We start from the raw sequence: 13,704 nt of genomic DNA, 5'->3' as shown, positions 1-13,704 counted from the left end.
CATGCCTGGTATTCCACCCGGAGGCTGGTTGGGCCAGGTGTGAGTGTTGGTTTTGGTAAGGGTATTGATGTATGTACGTTTGGGTAGCCAGAGTTGACAATTGGCGATTTCGAGGGCGAAATCATATTTAAGTGGGGGAGAATTGTAACGCCCCGTTCTAAGAGTAATTATTCAGGATCCCCGAGATCAAGAGTAAGGGCGTTTCGGTCTTTTATGGGCAATGGGTTTTATTCGAGAAGGTTTCGGGTCGGGGTGTGTTGCTAGAAGCGTAGGGCTTCTCGCCACCTTTTCGTGGATATAAAGTTCGTCGGAAACGGGCTTAGAATAAAGGAGTTATGACACTTTGAAGATAGTGTCAATAATGGTCCCTAAAGGAAATATTTGGCAAAGGGGTCCTAGGCATGCATGGAGTGCATGCGTGTAATTGGCTGGGTACGCCCAGCGTAAGCTAGGTTACGCCCAGCATAGAGCGGTTACATGAACGCGGGTGTTTGGGGCGTACGCCCAGCGTACAGGATGTACGCCCAGCGTACGTCCAGTGTCCAGAAACCCTAATTTTAGGGCCAACCACTATATAAGGAACATTATGGTTCCAACCCTAGCCCCCATATCTGCCCTCTTACTCTCAGAAACCCTAAGTAGCCGTTTTCTTCCATGATTGTGGATATTTGACCCTGAGGAGCTTGGTTTGGCAAAGGAGAGCCTAGGAGAAGAAAGAAGAAGTTGTCAAGGAAGGAGTCGGGTGGCTGGAGCTCGTAGATCTAGGAAGGCATCATCTTCTGGAGCCCTTTTGAGGTATAAAGTCTCTTGATTGACATCTATTTTGTGTAGATCTAGGTGTTATGAGGTTTTGACACCATTTCTTGTCCCAAAAACCCCAAAGTGATGCATGATGCAAGTTGGTTGAGATTAGCTGTCCTTTCAGACCTTAGGAGAGGTCTTGAGTGAGAAAAATGAGGTCCCAAAGGCTTTGATTGTCTCATGTGTGATGTAGGTGGGTCTTAATGGATTAAGACCTTGAGTTAAGAGCTTTATGGACGTCCCAAGTAATAAAGTTTGAGACTTTATGAATCCTAGGCATGTTTGGTCGATGGATCTGAAGTTTGGGCTTAAGAGCTTAAGCCATTAAGAACTTATGTGGAATTTTAGTTCAGCGAGATTACGCCCCGCGTAAGCTGATGTACGCCCAGCGTAGTGGGTCAGTGTCCTGTTCCCAGTCCGCGAGAATCGAAGTACGCCCAGCGTACCAAGAGGGGTACGCCCAGCATACTCCCTCTGTTGGGTTTTTGATTTTGGGCCTTAAGTGATTGGGCTGTTTATGGGCTAGTGGGGCTTGGGCCGTGACTGAACATTATGGATGGAGTAATTTAGACCCAATAATTATTATGGACCTTGGATCTAGGCCCATTTGGTGAGGTGGGCCCAATTTAGTAAATTGGGCCAATATTGGGCTTTGCATGAGGATTTGGTTTTGGGTCTTGGCCCAATAAGAGGATAATGGACTTAATGAGTGTTGTGGGCCCTTGGCCTAGAAAGTCATGTTGGATTCTAACTTGGTGATTATCATGTGATAGTTGGGAGTCCCGGTGAGTCAGCGGTCAGAGATTTGCAGGATTTCGACAGTTACAAGGTGAGTTATCCTCACTATATCGACAGGGTCTACGGCACCAAGGTCGGCCCTTTATTGGATGGAAATCCGGGTATTGTTGTTATGTTATTGTTTTGCTAGATCTGCATCCTGGTATTTTGGATGGTGTTATGTTAGTGACCTGGTTAAGGTCGGTACCCGGGATATAGGGTAATGCTATGCTAGTGACCGGTTAGGTCGGAATCCTGGTTAGGATGTTGATATGCTATGTGATCTGTTAGACTCTTTGTCTGGTTGAGGATTTTTATGTGATTAATTGTTGTATATGCACATGGTTATTTGACGGGGGTTGGGTTGAGGCGGGTCCTGCTTTGTGCTGTAGGCCAACATACCCAGGGCGGACCGGATGTTCCGAAGGCCCAGCGAGTGGTCCGGATAGGCTGAAGGCCCCAAGAAGCCGGACCAGACGTGCCGAGGCTCGGAGAGTGGACCAGGCCGACTGAAGGCCCGGTGCGGGCGGACCAGTCATACTGTAGACTCAGAGAGTGGACTAGGTGGATTGAAGGCCCGGTGCGGGCGGACCAATCACACTGTAGACTCGACGTACATGGCTAGACTCGGAGGGTGGACCAGGTGGACTAAAGGCCCAGTGCGGGCGGACCAGTTACACAGTAGACCCGATGTGCATGGCTGTTCTATTTATGATATGTTATGAGTATGATATGTGTGGTTGGTATTTTGGGGGTAACTCACTAAGCTTTCGGGCTTACAGTTTCAGTATATTGTTTCAGGTACTTCAGGAGATCGTGGCAAGGCGAAGGCGTGATCGTACTGCTCCTCATGTTTTATGATTTATATGATACGGTTCTGGGGGATACTCTGATGTTTAAAGTATTTTGAAAACGAGTTGTATGAACGTAATGGTTTTTTTGAATAATTTAAAATGTTTTAATTTGGCTCAATTTTATAGGTGTTACATATATCATATTATTGTTCTTTTGTTTTGATTTTTTTATAACATTTATCGAGTTATCGTAGTATGATATATACAAAATATATATATATATATATATATATATATATATATATATATATATATATATATATATATATATATATATATATATATATATCATATTATTGTTCTTTTGTTTAGATTTTTTTATAACTTTTATCGAGTTATCGTAGTATGATATATACAAAATATATATTGGTGGGCACATTTTTATTTTTGTGAAAATGACATAAATGCACTACAAACTTTCTAGGTTTTACCCATTTAGTCCTTAAAGTTCTTTTCGGGCTTTATGGGTCCCTAAACTAGGATATGACATGCTTTTTTAGTCCCTGTCAACCTGTAATAGCCGGTTCAATGACCTTTTAGACCAAAAAAACTCACATTGTGCCCTTATAAAGCCAAAAAAATAAGTTTGGGGATCAATTCATCAAAATTTAAGCCGTCGCTTGGGGTTTAAATCCTGAAGACGATTTTGTTTGATGGTATTCACATTCACCATTTTTAAAAAATGGAAGAACTCAACAACCAGGGTTCATCATGGTGGTGGGAACTGTCGGGCAGCAACCATGATCACCTTACTCTTCCACTTGCCACCATTTTAGCAATGATCTTTTCTATTTTATGGTGGAGATGGAACTCTTCCGGCTCTTCAAGTACACCATCATTGCCACCAGGCCCCCTTTCCTTGTCGATTGTAGGCTACCTTCCATTTCTTCGTCGTGACTTACACAAAGAGTTCCATAACATGGCTCACATTTACGGACCCATTTTCAAGTTTCACTTGGGAAGCAAACTTCATGTCGTCATAAATACACCTGACATAGTAAAAGGTAGTGGTCCGTGAGCAATATGACATATTTGCTAACCGCAATCCATCAAAAGTCGCCTTAGCGATCTCCTATGGAGGCCTCACTACTAGAAAAAAGGCTTTTCTTATCAGATAATGTCTGTCGTAAATGCCTATACAACGGATACCTTTCTTACACGCTATCAACAAGAATAGTATAGTTGTTTTTACCTTTTTTTCTTAATAAATCACAGTTTTCAATTGCCAAATCTCGTATCCAGGAACCCATTAGAATTGAAATTTACATGGCTAAGCACAATACTATAACCTTGTTAGAGATATGATTTGACTCTTGTGAAGCGTAATCAAAACAATCGTTCCAAAATTTGTGTATCTATTTACACTTAAACCGTAGACCAAGTACTACATCAAACTATACAACGAAACTCTAATTTCAGAAAGACCTGGTTTCAATACCTCAAACCTAGGCTCTCTTAATCCAGTAAGTGAACAACTGTAAATGAAAATATCGAACGACGATATTACGGAGAAATCGAGTCTAAATTAGAATTTTATATATAAAAAAAGAACTGTAAGATCTTTAGACGAGTATGTACCTTAATTAAGATGATAGAATGCATAAACGAACTCTCTCTCTCTCTCTCTCTCTCTCTCTCTCCTTTTCACGCTTGCTATGTAACTCCTCTTCTTTTACTGTGTGTGTTTCGTAATATCGACGTTGTTATGAAGGTTAGGGGAATTTCTGCTACAGACAAGATGAATTTGGGAGATTTCAATTCTCAAGTAAGCTTTGATTCGACAGAAATAGCGAATTGATTTTGAATGGTAGTGCGAGATTTGAGGGTATCTAAGCCTTCCAGGGAATTGTTACAATAAGAAGCCCCACCAGTCTTGCAATGGACGATAGTACCCTTTTATTTCACTTTCAGTCCCTTGAGATATGATAAATTCATCAAAAGAAGATATATGGCTTTTATTTCACTTTCAGTCCCTTGAGATATGATAAATTCTTCAAATGAAGATATATGGTAATATGAATTGCACACTTGAATTTCATCATGACCCAAGTTTATTCCTCTGTTTTATAAGTCATATCTTTTGTTTTTTGAGCATTTCTTTGTGTACAGTTAAATAGTTATAGGAGTTAAGTAATGGATCAAAATAAGTTTGATGTAAAAAAAAGGTAACTTTTTATTTAGTTAACTGTGTTGGATATATATTAAAGGATTTCAATATAATTTAGACAACTTATGGACCATCCTCCATTTTCATAGTACATTTTTTTACCTATTTTAAATAGATAGTCATTTTATCCAGAGGATGGCACTCTCAGCATTTTCCTTAGCTAGTCAAGATAGTCACTGACAGCTATATTTAAAACGTACAATTTTTTTTTCTTCCTTGCATCTTTTAACAAATAACGGCTATATCGCTTCTATCAAACTTTATCAAAAATACCCTATATTTAAAATTATCCATCTAAGATAATATCTATATAATAAATTATTCTATATTATCTTAAAAACTTTAATTATTCATAGATTTTTTTGGATTGAATTTTAATTTTCAAAAACGTTTCTCTATCTTATAATTAAGTTACATTATTTATCCTTTTTAATTTCAACTTTTTACTTATAGTATTAAAGGACAAAAAGCAATTTAATTTACTCTAAAATACGACATAAATTTATGACAGACATTTGTCGTAAATCATTGATATTTTACGATATATGACATAAATTTATGACAGACTTGTATGCCTGTCATAAAATTGGTATATGTCGTAATTCGTCTGTCAAGAAAACCCTTTTTTCTAGTAGTGCCTAGATGTAGTATTTTCTGACAACAATTCAGATTGGCGTAACCTTCGTAAGATATTTACCCATGAGGTTCTAAGCAACAAGAATCTTGAAGCATGCAGGTATTTTCAAAGGGGTGAAGTTAGGAAAACTATAAAAATATATATTTATAATAAAATCGGGTCCACAATTGACATCAGCGAGATTGCTTTCTCACCAGAGGCTAATGTCCTCACAAGCATGGTTTGGGAAAACACTCAGATCCAAATGCAATAGGTAGCTATTTTGGAGCAGAGTTGCAGAGGATTTCTTCAAATATCGTTGAGCTTCTGGGACAGCCGAATCTCTCTGACATCTTCCCTAGTGTTGCATGGCTTGAATCATTATTTGTTACGAATTGATCCCCAAACTTATTTTTTTTGGTTTTATAGAGGCACAATGTGAGTTTTTTTTTTTTTTGTCTAAAAGGTCGCTGAACCGGCTATTAGAGGTTGACAGAGACTAAAAGAACAGTTCATATCTTAGTTTAGGGGACCATAAAGCCCGAAACACTTTAGAAACTAAATTGGTAAACCCTAGAAAGTTTGTAGGGCATTTATGTCATTTTCCCTTTATTTTTCGCACAGGGCCCACAAAATCAACGGGACGCTCCTGATTCTTCTATTTTGTTAAATTTAATTTGATGAAAGTTCTATTTTTCATCTTACTTTTGTTTAAAAAAATGCAATTTACCTTATGACTTTTGATTCTTATATACGCAGTGTTTAAAATAGGTTTTCTTGTTGCCAAATCAGCCAAGAAAACCAAATTAAAAAAATGATAATATTTTTTGTAGTTGTGAAAATATTAAAAGCCTCTCCACAACTGTCTTAAATATGTATTTTTTTTTGTCATTTCTCATATATACGAAATTTTATTACTATTCTGTGATATATGTTCAACTAAATAGTACCGTGTGTCATAAACTTGTAATCACACAACCAACAACCAACTTAGTTTCTATAGGTATTATAATTCTCTTTTTGTATTTTGATGTGCAGGAATTATCGTTTTAGCCGTATTATAAATTTAATTTTATAAGATTAATGTAAATGCTTCTTGTAATATTTATTTAATTAACTTTTTATCGGTATTATGAATTTAGTTTTATAAGATTAGTGTAAAGTTTCTTGTAATATTTATGTAATCAATGTTGTGGTCATGCACGTAATGTAGTCCAAGTATCCTGAAGGTATACCCTTGCTTACTTTATTTGTTCACCCGTCAACTATGGAGATACTAAATGCTGCTGTGGGGACGACATTAATACTATGTTCTTGTAATGAAACCTAATTAAAATGTTTAAACTTTTAGTCACTCATTTAAAAGAACAAGTTCTTTTTCCCATCTCTAGTTTTTTTAGTAATATCTAGACACAATATATAGCACAAATAGGTTTTTGTTGAACAAATATTTTTGACGAAAGTTGTTTGTTGTGGCTGGAAAGTTGGCGATTAAGGTCATTATTATAATTGGAATTTTTGTTCACAAGCTTGATCAAATTGACAAGGTTTAACTATTTTTTAGTCATTGTGTTTCTTTTTAGGCTAATAAAGCACTCGTTTTGGAGGACTCATATATTTTGGCACTAGATTGGTCAAAATACAACTTATGCCATATTTGTATCTAAATGCAAAAATAGCAATGTACTTTCATTTATTTGTGTATTACAATATCCTACTTCCACTTCTTTTTGTGATATCGTTGTAACTTTTATAAATATTATAATTTCAATATTCTTTATAAATTTTCATATTTCTTGCATAATTTATTTGGGTATTACAATCTTTCAATTAGGCTTAATATTTTATAAATTTTAAGAGCAATAAGTTATGGATTTTGTAGCTAAAGCTTTCATCGTGCCAGAGAATTGATTTAATTCCAAAAAGGAGACAAAACTATCAATTTTCCACAATATTATTCTATCAGATTGCAGCCAGTTGGTGTCTCACATAGATATGCAAAACCATCAAGTTCCTGATCTCAGAAGTCTTCAAGTTGTCCCACACCTGAATGCTTTTCTTTTTTATTATAATATCATTTCTATCATAAATTATAAATAAATAATCCTATCCCATGAAAAATTGCCATGTTTTACGCTTTACCTTTACATGTATTAAGTATTTGAATGGTTAATAAAATGTCTAAAAGATACTATATCACAAAATTAAATAACCTTGCACTCGGGAAATAGAAGAAGAAGAAACAGATGAGAGTAGAATTGTAAAATTACATGATAATACTATAGAATATTTCAACCATTCTTTCATTCTATGCTATAAAAAAAAGTACAAAGCTTATGAATAATCTGTCTTGACATTTGTATCAATAAGGTGTCTATTTCAATTTTAATCTAAATTACTTCTGTTATATATGTAGAATGAATCGATAAATGAAAGCTTCTTTTTCTTTGGCTGAAATTTGTATGAAAAAACCACGATTGAACAAAAATCTGACATCGATGTCAATCTAATGCAACATCATTGACATGTCATCTTCTCATGGTAGGATGACACGTCCATTTTCTGTTACTGTAGACACGACCCCACCTTCTGTTGTACTTTCGTGGGGTTCTTTATCATTTCCATGCTCTAGTTTCTTGATATTAATTTTGAAGGTGGCCACAGGGATAATCGGCTCAGTAGTACTAGTAGCTTTTTTTGACAGAACTGGAATGATACATGGGAGACAAAGTGACATGCTATACTGAAAAGTGAGACAGACTGTAAACATTGATAATAACCTGTTAAAACCAATAAAAAAACGGTAAGCCAAAAGAGCATTCATAAAAATTAAGATGAAATTATATGAAACGAGATGACATGTATTGAGTTTGCCACCTGTACAAGTTAGGAGCACCAGAACCAGGAGAACGTACTCCATATATCAACACGCCCGCGAAAACAGACCATCCGATAAAGAACAAATCCAACCATATTTCTAACAGTTTGATTCTGCAACAGAAACAAGATCTTTAATTAAGGAAATAGATAACATATATATATATATATATATATATATATATATATATATATATCTTTCATTGCAAGACGGAAAAATTTCACTACATACCTGTTGACAGAATCATTGGATGTTTCATTGCGATTGTAAAAACGCCAAAAGAGAAGAGCAAGATTTGCAACGCATCCAGAAACGTAACAGATAAGACATGCAAGTAAAGAAGCACGAGGGTGCTCATGTTTGGAGATGTAGAAGAAAACCATAGCTGCTATTATTTGGCTCATTGTCATAACCAATTCGAAAGACATCCAATAGCCAGAATTCTCTAGGCACTTTTGACGACCATTTGTCTCATTCGAAGGTTGAAGAGCGTGATCGGTTGTTATATCAATCACATGCACATTGTCACTGTTATCATCATGGGTTTCTGATCGCTCCATTGCTAGTGGTGTTCTGCTTGTTTGAGCTTCAAGCCTTGAAGCCTCACCAGAGTCTCTCGCTCTCTTTCAATTCTCTCCCTGATCTCTCGTATTTTCTTTCTGGATTCTCCCTGCGTCGAAGATATTGGTAGTACTATAGGGTTTCTGGAAAAATTGTCTTCAAAATTAACAAGTGGCAAATAGTTCAGGGGTTATTTCAGTAGCTTATCATTTACTATTCATAGTTTGACTATGAATAGTAATATATAAGAAATGTGAAATAATAATGGACGGAGAGTTTGACTAATATATATGAATTAGAAGATGGAGGCGCAACAATTTTGGTCATAAATGGAGGCGCCTCACATTGCCAACCTTTTGACCATAAATAGTAATATATATCTATTTGTTATTTTAATTTGATAGGCGCAAATTCTTTGGACAGCATATGTAGTTCAATTCGTTTGGTATTCCTTTGGCTATAAATAGCCTAACCCATTTCATTACAACATAACCCACGAACCAAATCAAATATATATATATATATATATATATATATATATATATATATATATATATATATATATATATATATATATACATATACTGATACACCACCGTATATTTTAGCTCTCCCACTCTATTTGTAATATTTTTCATAATCCCTGTAAACACTGCAAATTATAGTGAATTGTTTCTCGGCTTCCTCCGCCCGTGGTTTTTTCTCGATTTGGGTTTCCACGTAAATTCCTGTGTCTCTATTCTATTTATTTTATTCGTATTACGTTGTGATTATTACGCTTTGATAATTTTTGATCACATTCCGCATTGAGCTAATATTATTTAAGTCAATTTGGATCCATCGTATTCTACAACAATTGGTATCAGAGCATCCGGGTTGTGATATTAGCTCGTTGGGATCATTTTATCAAGTAATTAATCATGTCTTCGGTAAAATACGATATTCCACTACTGGATCGTAACACCCGATTTCCGTTGTGGCAAGTAAAGATGAGAGACATTCTCATTCAGATGGATTTACACAAGGCGCTATTGGGCTTCAATAAGATGTCCGATACATGGACCGAAGAAGAAAAGGAGATGAAAGATCTGAAGGCTTTATCCCAGATTCGTTTGCACTTGTCAAATGATGTTTTGCAAGATGTTCTAAAAGAAACGTCAGCGACTTCTTTATGGCTAAAGTTGGAACAACTGTTGATGACCAAGAGCTTACCAAACAAGTTGCATTTGAAGCAACGGTTGTTCAATCTCAAGATGATTGAAGGAGGCTCTTTAACTGAACATATATCCACATTTAAAGAGTTAGTAAATAACTTAGAAAATATGGATGTTCAGTATGAAGATGAAGACTTGGCTCTATTCTTACTATCGTCGTTGCCAGAATCCTATAGCCATTTTTGTGATACTATTATCTATAGCCGTGACACTCTAGTTTTAGATGAAGTCTATACAGCTTTGGATTCAAAAGAGAAGATGAAGCATATTACTGGTGGTGGTTCAAGTGATGCTAAAGCCGAAGGTTTGAATGCCAGAGGAAGAACAACAGAGAGAAGTAGAACTTCTCAATCTTCCAACAGAACCAGATCCAAGTCAAAAGGCAAACGAAAGTTTTGCAACTATTGTCACAAGAAGGGACATGTGCTTGAAGAATGCTTCAAGTTGAAGAACAAAGAAAAAAAGAAGACGGCAGCAAATGGTAAACAAGCTAGCACTTCGGGTGAAGCCGATCTAGCTGAGGTCGAAGGTATTGGAGAACTTTTGACAGTTTATTCAGATAAACTAGATTCCACTGGTGATTGGATACTCGACTCTGGTTGTACTTTTCATATGTGTCACAACAAAAGTTGGTTTTACACATTTGAAAAGGTTAACCAGGGCTATGTGTTGATGGGTAACAATACTACATGTCCAGTTCTTGGACATGGTTCAGTCAGGATCCGTATGTTTGATGGAGTTATTCGAACCATGGGGGATGTTAGATATGTTCCTGACCTCAGAAGAAACTTGTTATCTCTCAGTTCCTTTGACAAAAAGGGATACGAGTTTGTTGGTAACGGTGGAGTTCTCAGGGTATTCAAAGACGGTTCCGACAAACTGAGAGCCGAACGAAAAACCTCAGATCTTTACTTTCTTGACGGGCAAACAATTTCGAGTGATGCTGCTGTTGTGTCAAAGTCTTTTTCTGATCCAGATCAGTCCCGTCTTTGGCACCTTCGACTCGGCCATATGAGTTTTCAAGGCATGTCAGAATTGAGTCGAAGAGGTTTACTTGGTCAACAAAAGATTGTTGATTTGGATTTCTGTGAAGACTGTGTATATGGCAAGGCAAAACGAGTGAGGTTTGCAAGTGGTATCCATACAACGAAAGGACTACTTGATTATGTTCACTCGGATTTGTGGGGACCGGCTCGAGTTGCTTCAAAAGGTGGAGCTATTTATATGCTCACTATTATTGATGGTTTCTCCAGGAAGGTGTGGTCTTTCTTCTTAAAAAATAAAGGAGACGTTTTCTCTACCTTCAGAAATTGGAAAGTTCAGGTTGAAAAGCAATCAGGTCTGGTGGTAAAGTATCTTCGTACGGATAATGGACTTGAGTTTTGCTCAGAAGAGTTTAATGTCTATTGTCAAAAGGAAGGCATTACTCGACATCGCATAGTAGTCCATTAACCTCAACAAAATGGTGTAGTTGAAAGGATGAATCGCACCATTATGGAGAAGGTCCGGTGTAAGCTTTCTAATTCCAAATTGCCAAAGTCTTTTTGGGCGGAGGCTGCTTCGACTGCTTGCTATGTTATCAACCGATCACCATCACGAGCAATCGAGAAGAAAACTCCGTTTGAATTATGGTCCGGTAAACCTGCAAATTATTCAGATTTAAAACCATTCGGATGTCCAGCGTATGCACGAGTTGACAATGGGAAGCTAGAACCAAGACCAATCAAATGCGTTTTTCTTGGGTACAATCAAGGTGTAAAGGGTTACAAGTTATGGAGCTTTGATTTGAAGAAAATTATCATCTCAAGAGATGTTACTTTTGATGAGTCTGCTATAATTCAACCAGTTGCTGACTCTTCTAAAAGAACAGATGCATCAGATGTATCATCCGAAGCAAATAAAGAGAATGCTCAAATGGAGGTGGAGCTTCCTACTTCACCTACCACTAATCAGAGTACAAATCAGCATCAAGATTCTTCTTCGTCGGATGAGCATGTTGTTGGTGAAGATTCAACACCTTCACAACCACAAGCTACTACTCCAAGCATTGCAAGAGATAGACCGAGAAGACAGATTATTCCTCCGAAGAGGTATGTTGAATCTGATTTGGTTGCCTATGCTTTTATTGTTGCTGATAATATTGAGTCTGCAACGGAGCCTGCAAATTTTGACGAGGCTATCAAATCTGAAGACTCAAATGATTGGATGCTCGCTATGCAAAATGAGATGGAATCCTTGCAGCGAAACAGTACTTGGAATGTAGTTCCTATTCCGAAAGGGAAGAGACCAGTTAAATGCAAGTGGGTCTACAAGCTCAAGGAACCTGTCAACCCAAATGATAAACCAAGATACAAAGCTCGGTTAGTAGCTAAAGGCTACAGTCAGATTCCTGGTATTGATTACACTGACATTTATTCCCCAGTTGTCAAACATACTTCCATTCGTGTGTTGTTGGGGTTGGTTGCTTCTAACGATTTTGAGTTAGAACAACTTGATGTCACTACAGCTTTCCTAAATGGTGAGCTTGAGGAAGAGATTTTTATGCAACAACCTGAAGGTTTTGTAGTTCCTGGAAAGGAGAACTACGTATGCAAGTTGAACAAATCTCTTTATGGCCTCAAGCAGTCTCCTAGACAATGGTACAAGAGGTTCGATTCTTTCATGACCAGTCACAAATTCAGCAGGTGCACCTATGATAGCTGCGTTTATTTTAAGAAAGGTGACAATGGTTCAAAGATCTACTTACTCTTGTATGTGGATGACATGTTGATTGCAGCGAAAGATATGAAGGAGATTCAGAAGTTAAAAGACCAGTTGAAAGCTGAATTTGAAATGAAGGACTTAGGAGCTGCCAAAAAGATTTTAGGTATGGAAATTATTCGTGACAGGAAGTCTAGGATCTTGCATCTTTCTCAGAAAAGTTATATTGAGAAAGTCCTAAGACGCTTCAGTATGCACGAAGCAAAGTCTGTCAACACACCTTTTGCAGCTCATTTCAAGCTATCATCCGCTTTGAGTCCTACTAATGAGACTGATATGGCTTACATGGCACGTGTTCCATACTCTAGTGCTGTTGGATCTTTGATGTATGCTATGATCTGCACGCGCCCTGATTTGGCTTATGCTGTTAGCATGGTTAGTAGATACATGGCGAACTCGGGGAAAGAACACTGGAAAGCAGTACAGTGGATTTTTCGTTATTTACGCGGTACGTCTTCTATGTGTTTACGTTTTGGTAAATCTAACACTAGGGTGTTCGGATATGTTGATTCAGATTATGGCAAAGATTTGGATAAACGAAGATCAATTACAGGGTATGTGTTTACTCTAAATGGTTGTGCTGTTAGTTGGAAAGCCCAGTTACAGTCTACAGTTGCCCTGTCTTCTACCGAGGCAGTGTACATGGCGATTACAGAAGCAGTTAAGGAAGATATCTGGTTGAAGGGGTTATTTGGAGAACTCGATGATAGAATAAAGGTGACCACAGTTTTCTGTGACAACCAGAGTGCTATCTTCTTGAGTAAAGATCAAATGTTTCATGACCGAACAAAGCATATTGATATTCGTTATCATTTTGTGCGGGATATATCATTGAAAAAGGTGATTGTGTTGTGGACAAGATTCATACAGATTATAATCCCGCTGATATGTTCACTAAAAGTCTTCCTATAGCCAAGTTCAAATTATGTTTGGACATGGTGGGTGTTTCTGATCGCAGTTGAGCCTGAAGGCTCGTAGGTGGAGGAAGTATTATTTATTTTTCGGAAACAATTTTTTTCTCTATATAAAATTTGCAGGATCTTATGGAAGTTTTAGAGTTTAATGAGCTATAGTTT

At 37.1% G+C, this 13,704-nt stretch overlaps 1 protein-coding gene across 1 annotated transcript; it reads right to left on the bottom strand.

Moving 5' to 3' along the window:
• Positions 1–7,640: 7,640 nt before the first annotated feature.
• On the bottom strand, positions 7,641–8,862 carry LOC145156627 (uncharacterized). Its single transcript, XM_079075921.1, has 3 exons — positions 8,325–8,862; positions 8,093–8,206; positions 7,641–7,995 (listed from the first exon to the last, which is right to left on the bottom strand). The coding sequence occupies exons 1-3, from the start codon at positions 8,651–8,653 to the stop codon at positions 7,752–7,754; spliced, it is 687 nt and encodes a 228-aa protein (XP_078932047.1). The 5' UTR covers positions 8,654–8,862; the 3' UTR covers positions 7,641–7,751.
• Between the last annotated feature and the right edge of the window lie 4,842 nt (positions 8,863–13,704).

The sequence above is a fragment of the Lactuca virosa genome, chromosome 2 (genome assembly GCF_052849685.1).
Source record: "Lactuca virosa cultivar CGN04683 chromosome 2, Lactuca_virosa_CGN04683_v6, whole genome shotgun sequence".
Classification (NCBI taxonomy): domain Eukaryota; kingdom Viridiplantae; phylum Streptophyta; class Magnoliopsida; order Asterales; family Asteraceae; genus Lactuca; species Lactuca virosa.
The sequence above is the reverse complement of the archived record's forward strand: the minus strand, read 5'-3'. Positions and strand labels throughout refer to the sequence as shown.

Excerpts from the sequence above, each read along its gene's own strand:
- LOC145156627 (XM_079075921.1), bottom strand. The coding sequence starts at position 8,653 with ATGGAGCGATCAGAAACCCATGATGATAACAGTGACAATGTGCATGTG. Across the intron at positions 8,207-8,324 it reads TCCAATGATTCTGTCAACAG|AATCAAACTGTTAGAAATAT; the intron begins GTATGTAGTGAA and ends TTTCTGTTGCAG. Across the intron at positions 7,996-8,092 it reads GGTGCTCCTAACTTGTACAG|GTTATTATCAATGTTTACAG; the intron begins GTGGCAAACTCA and ends TGGTTTTAACAG.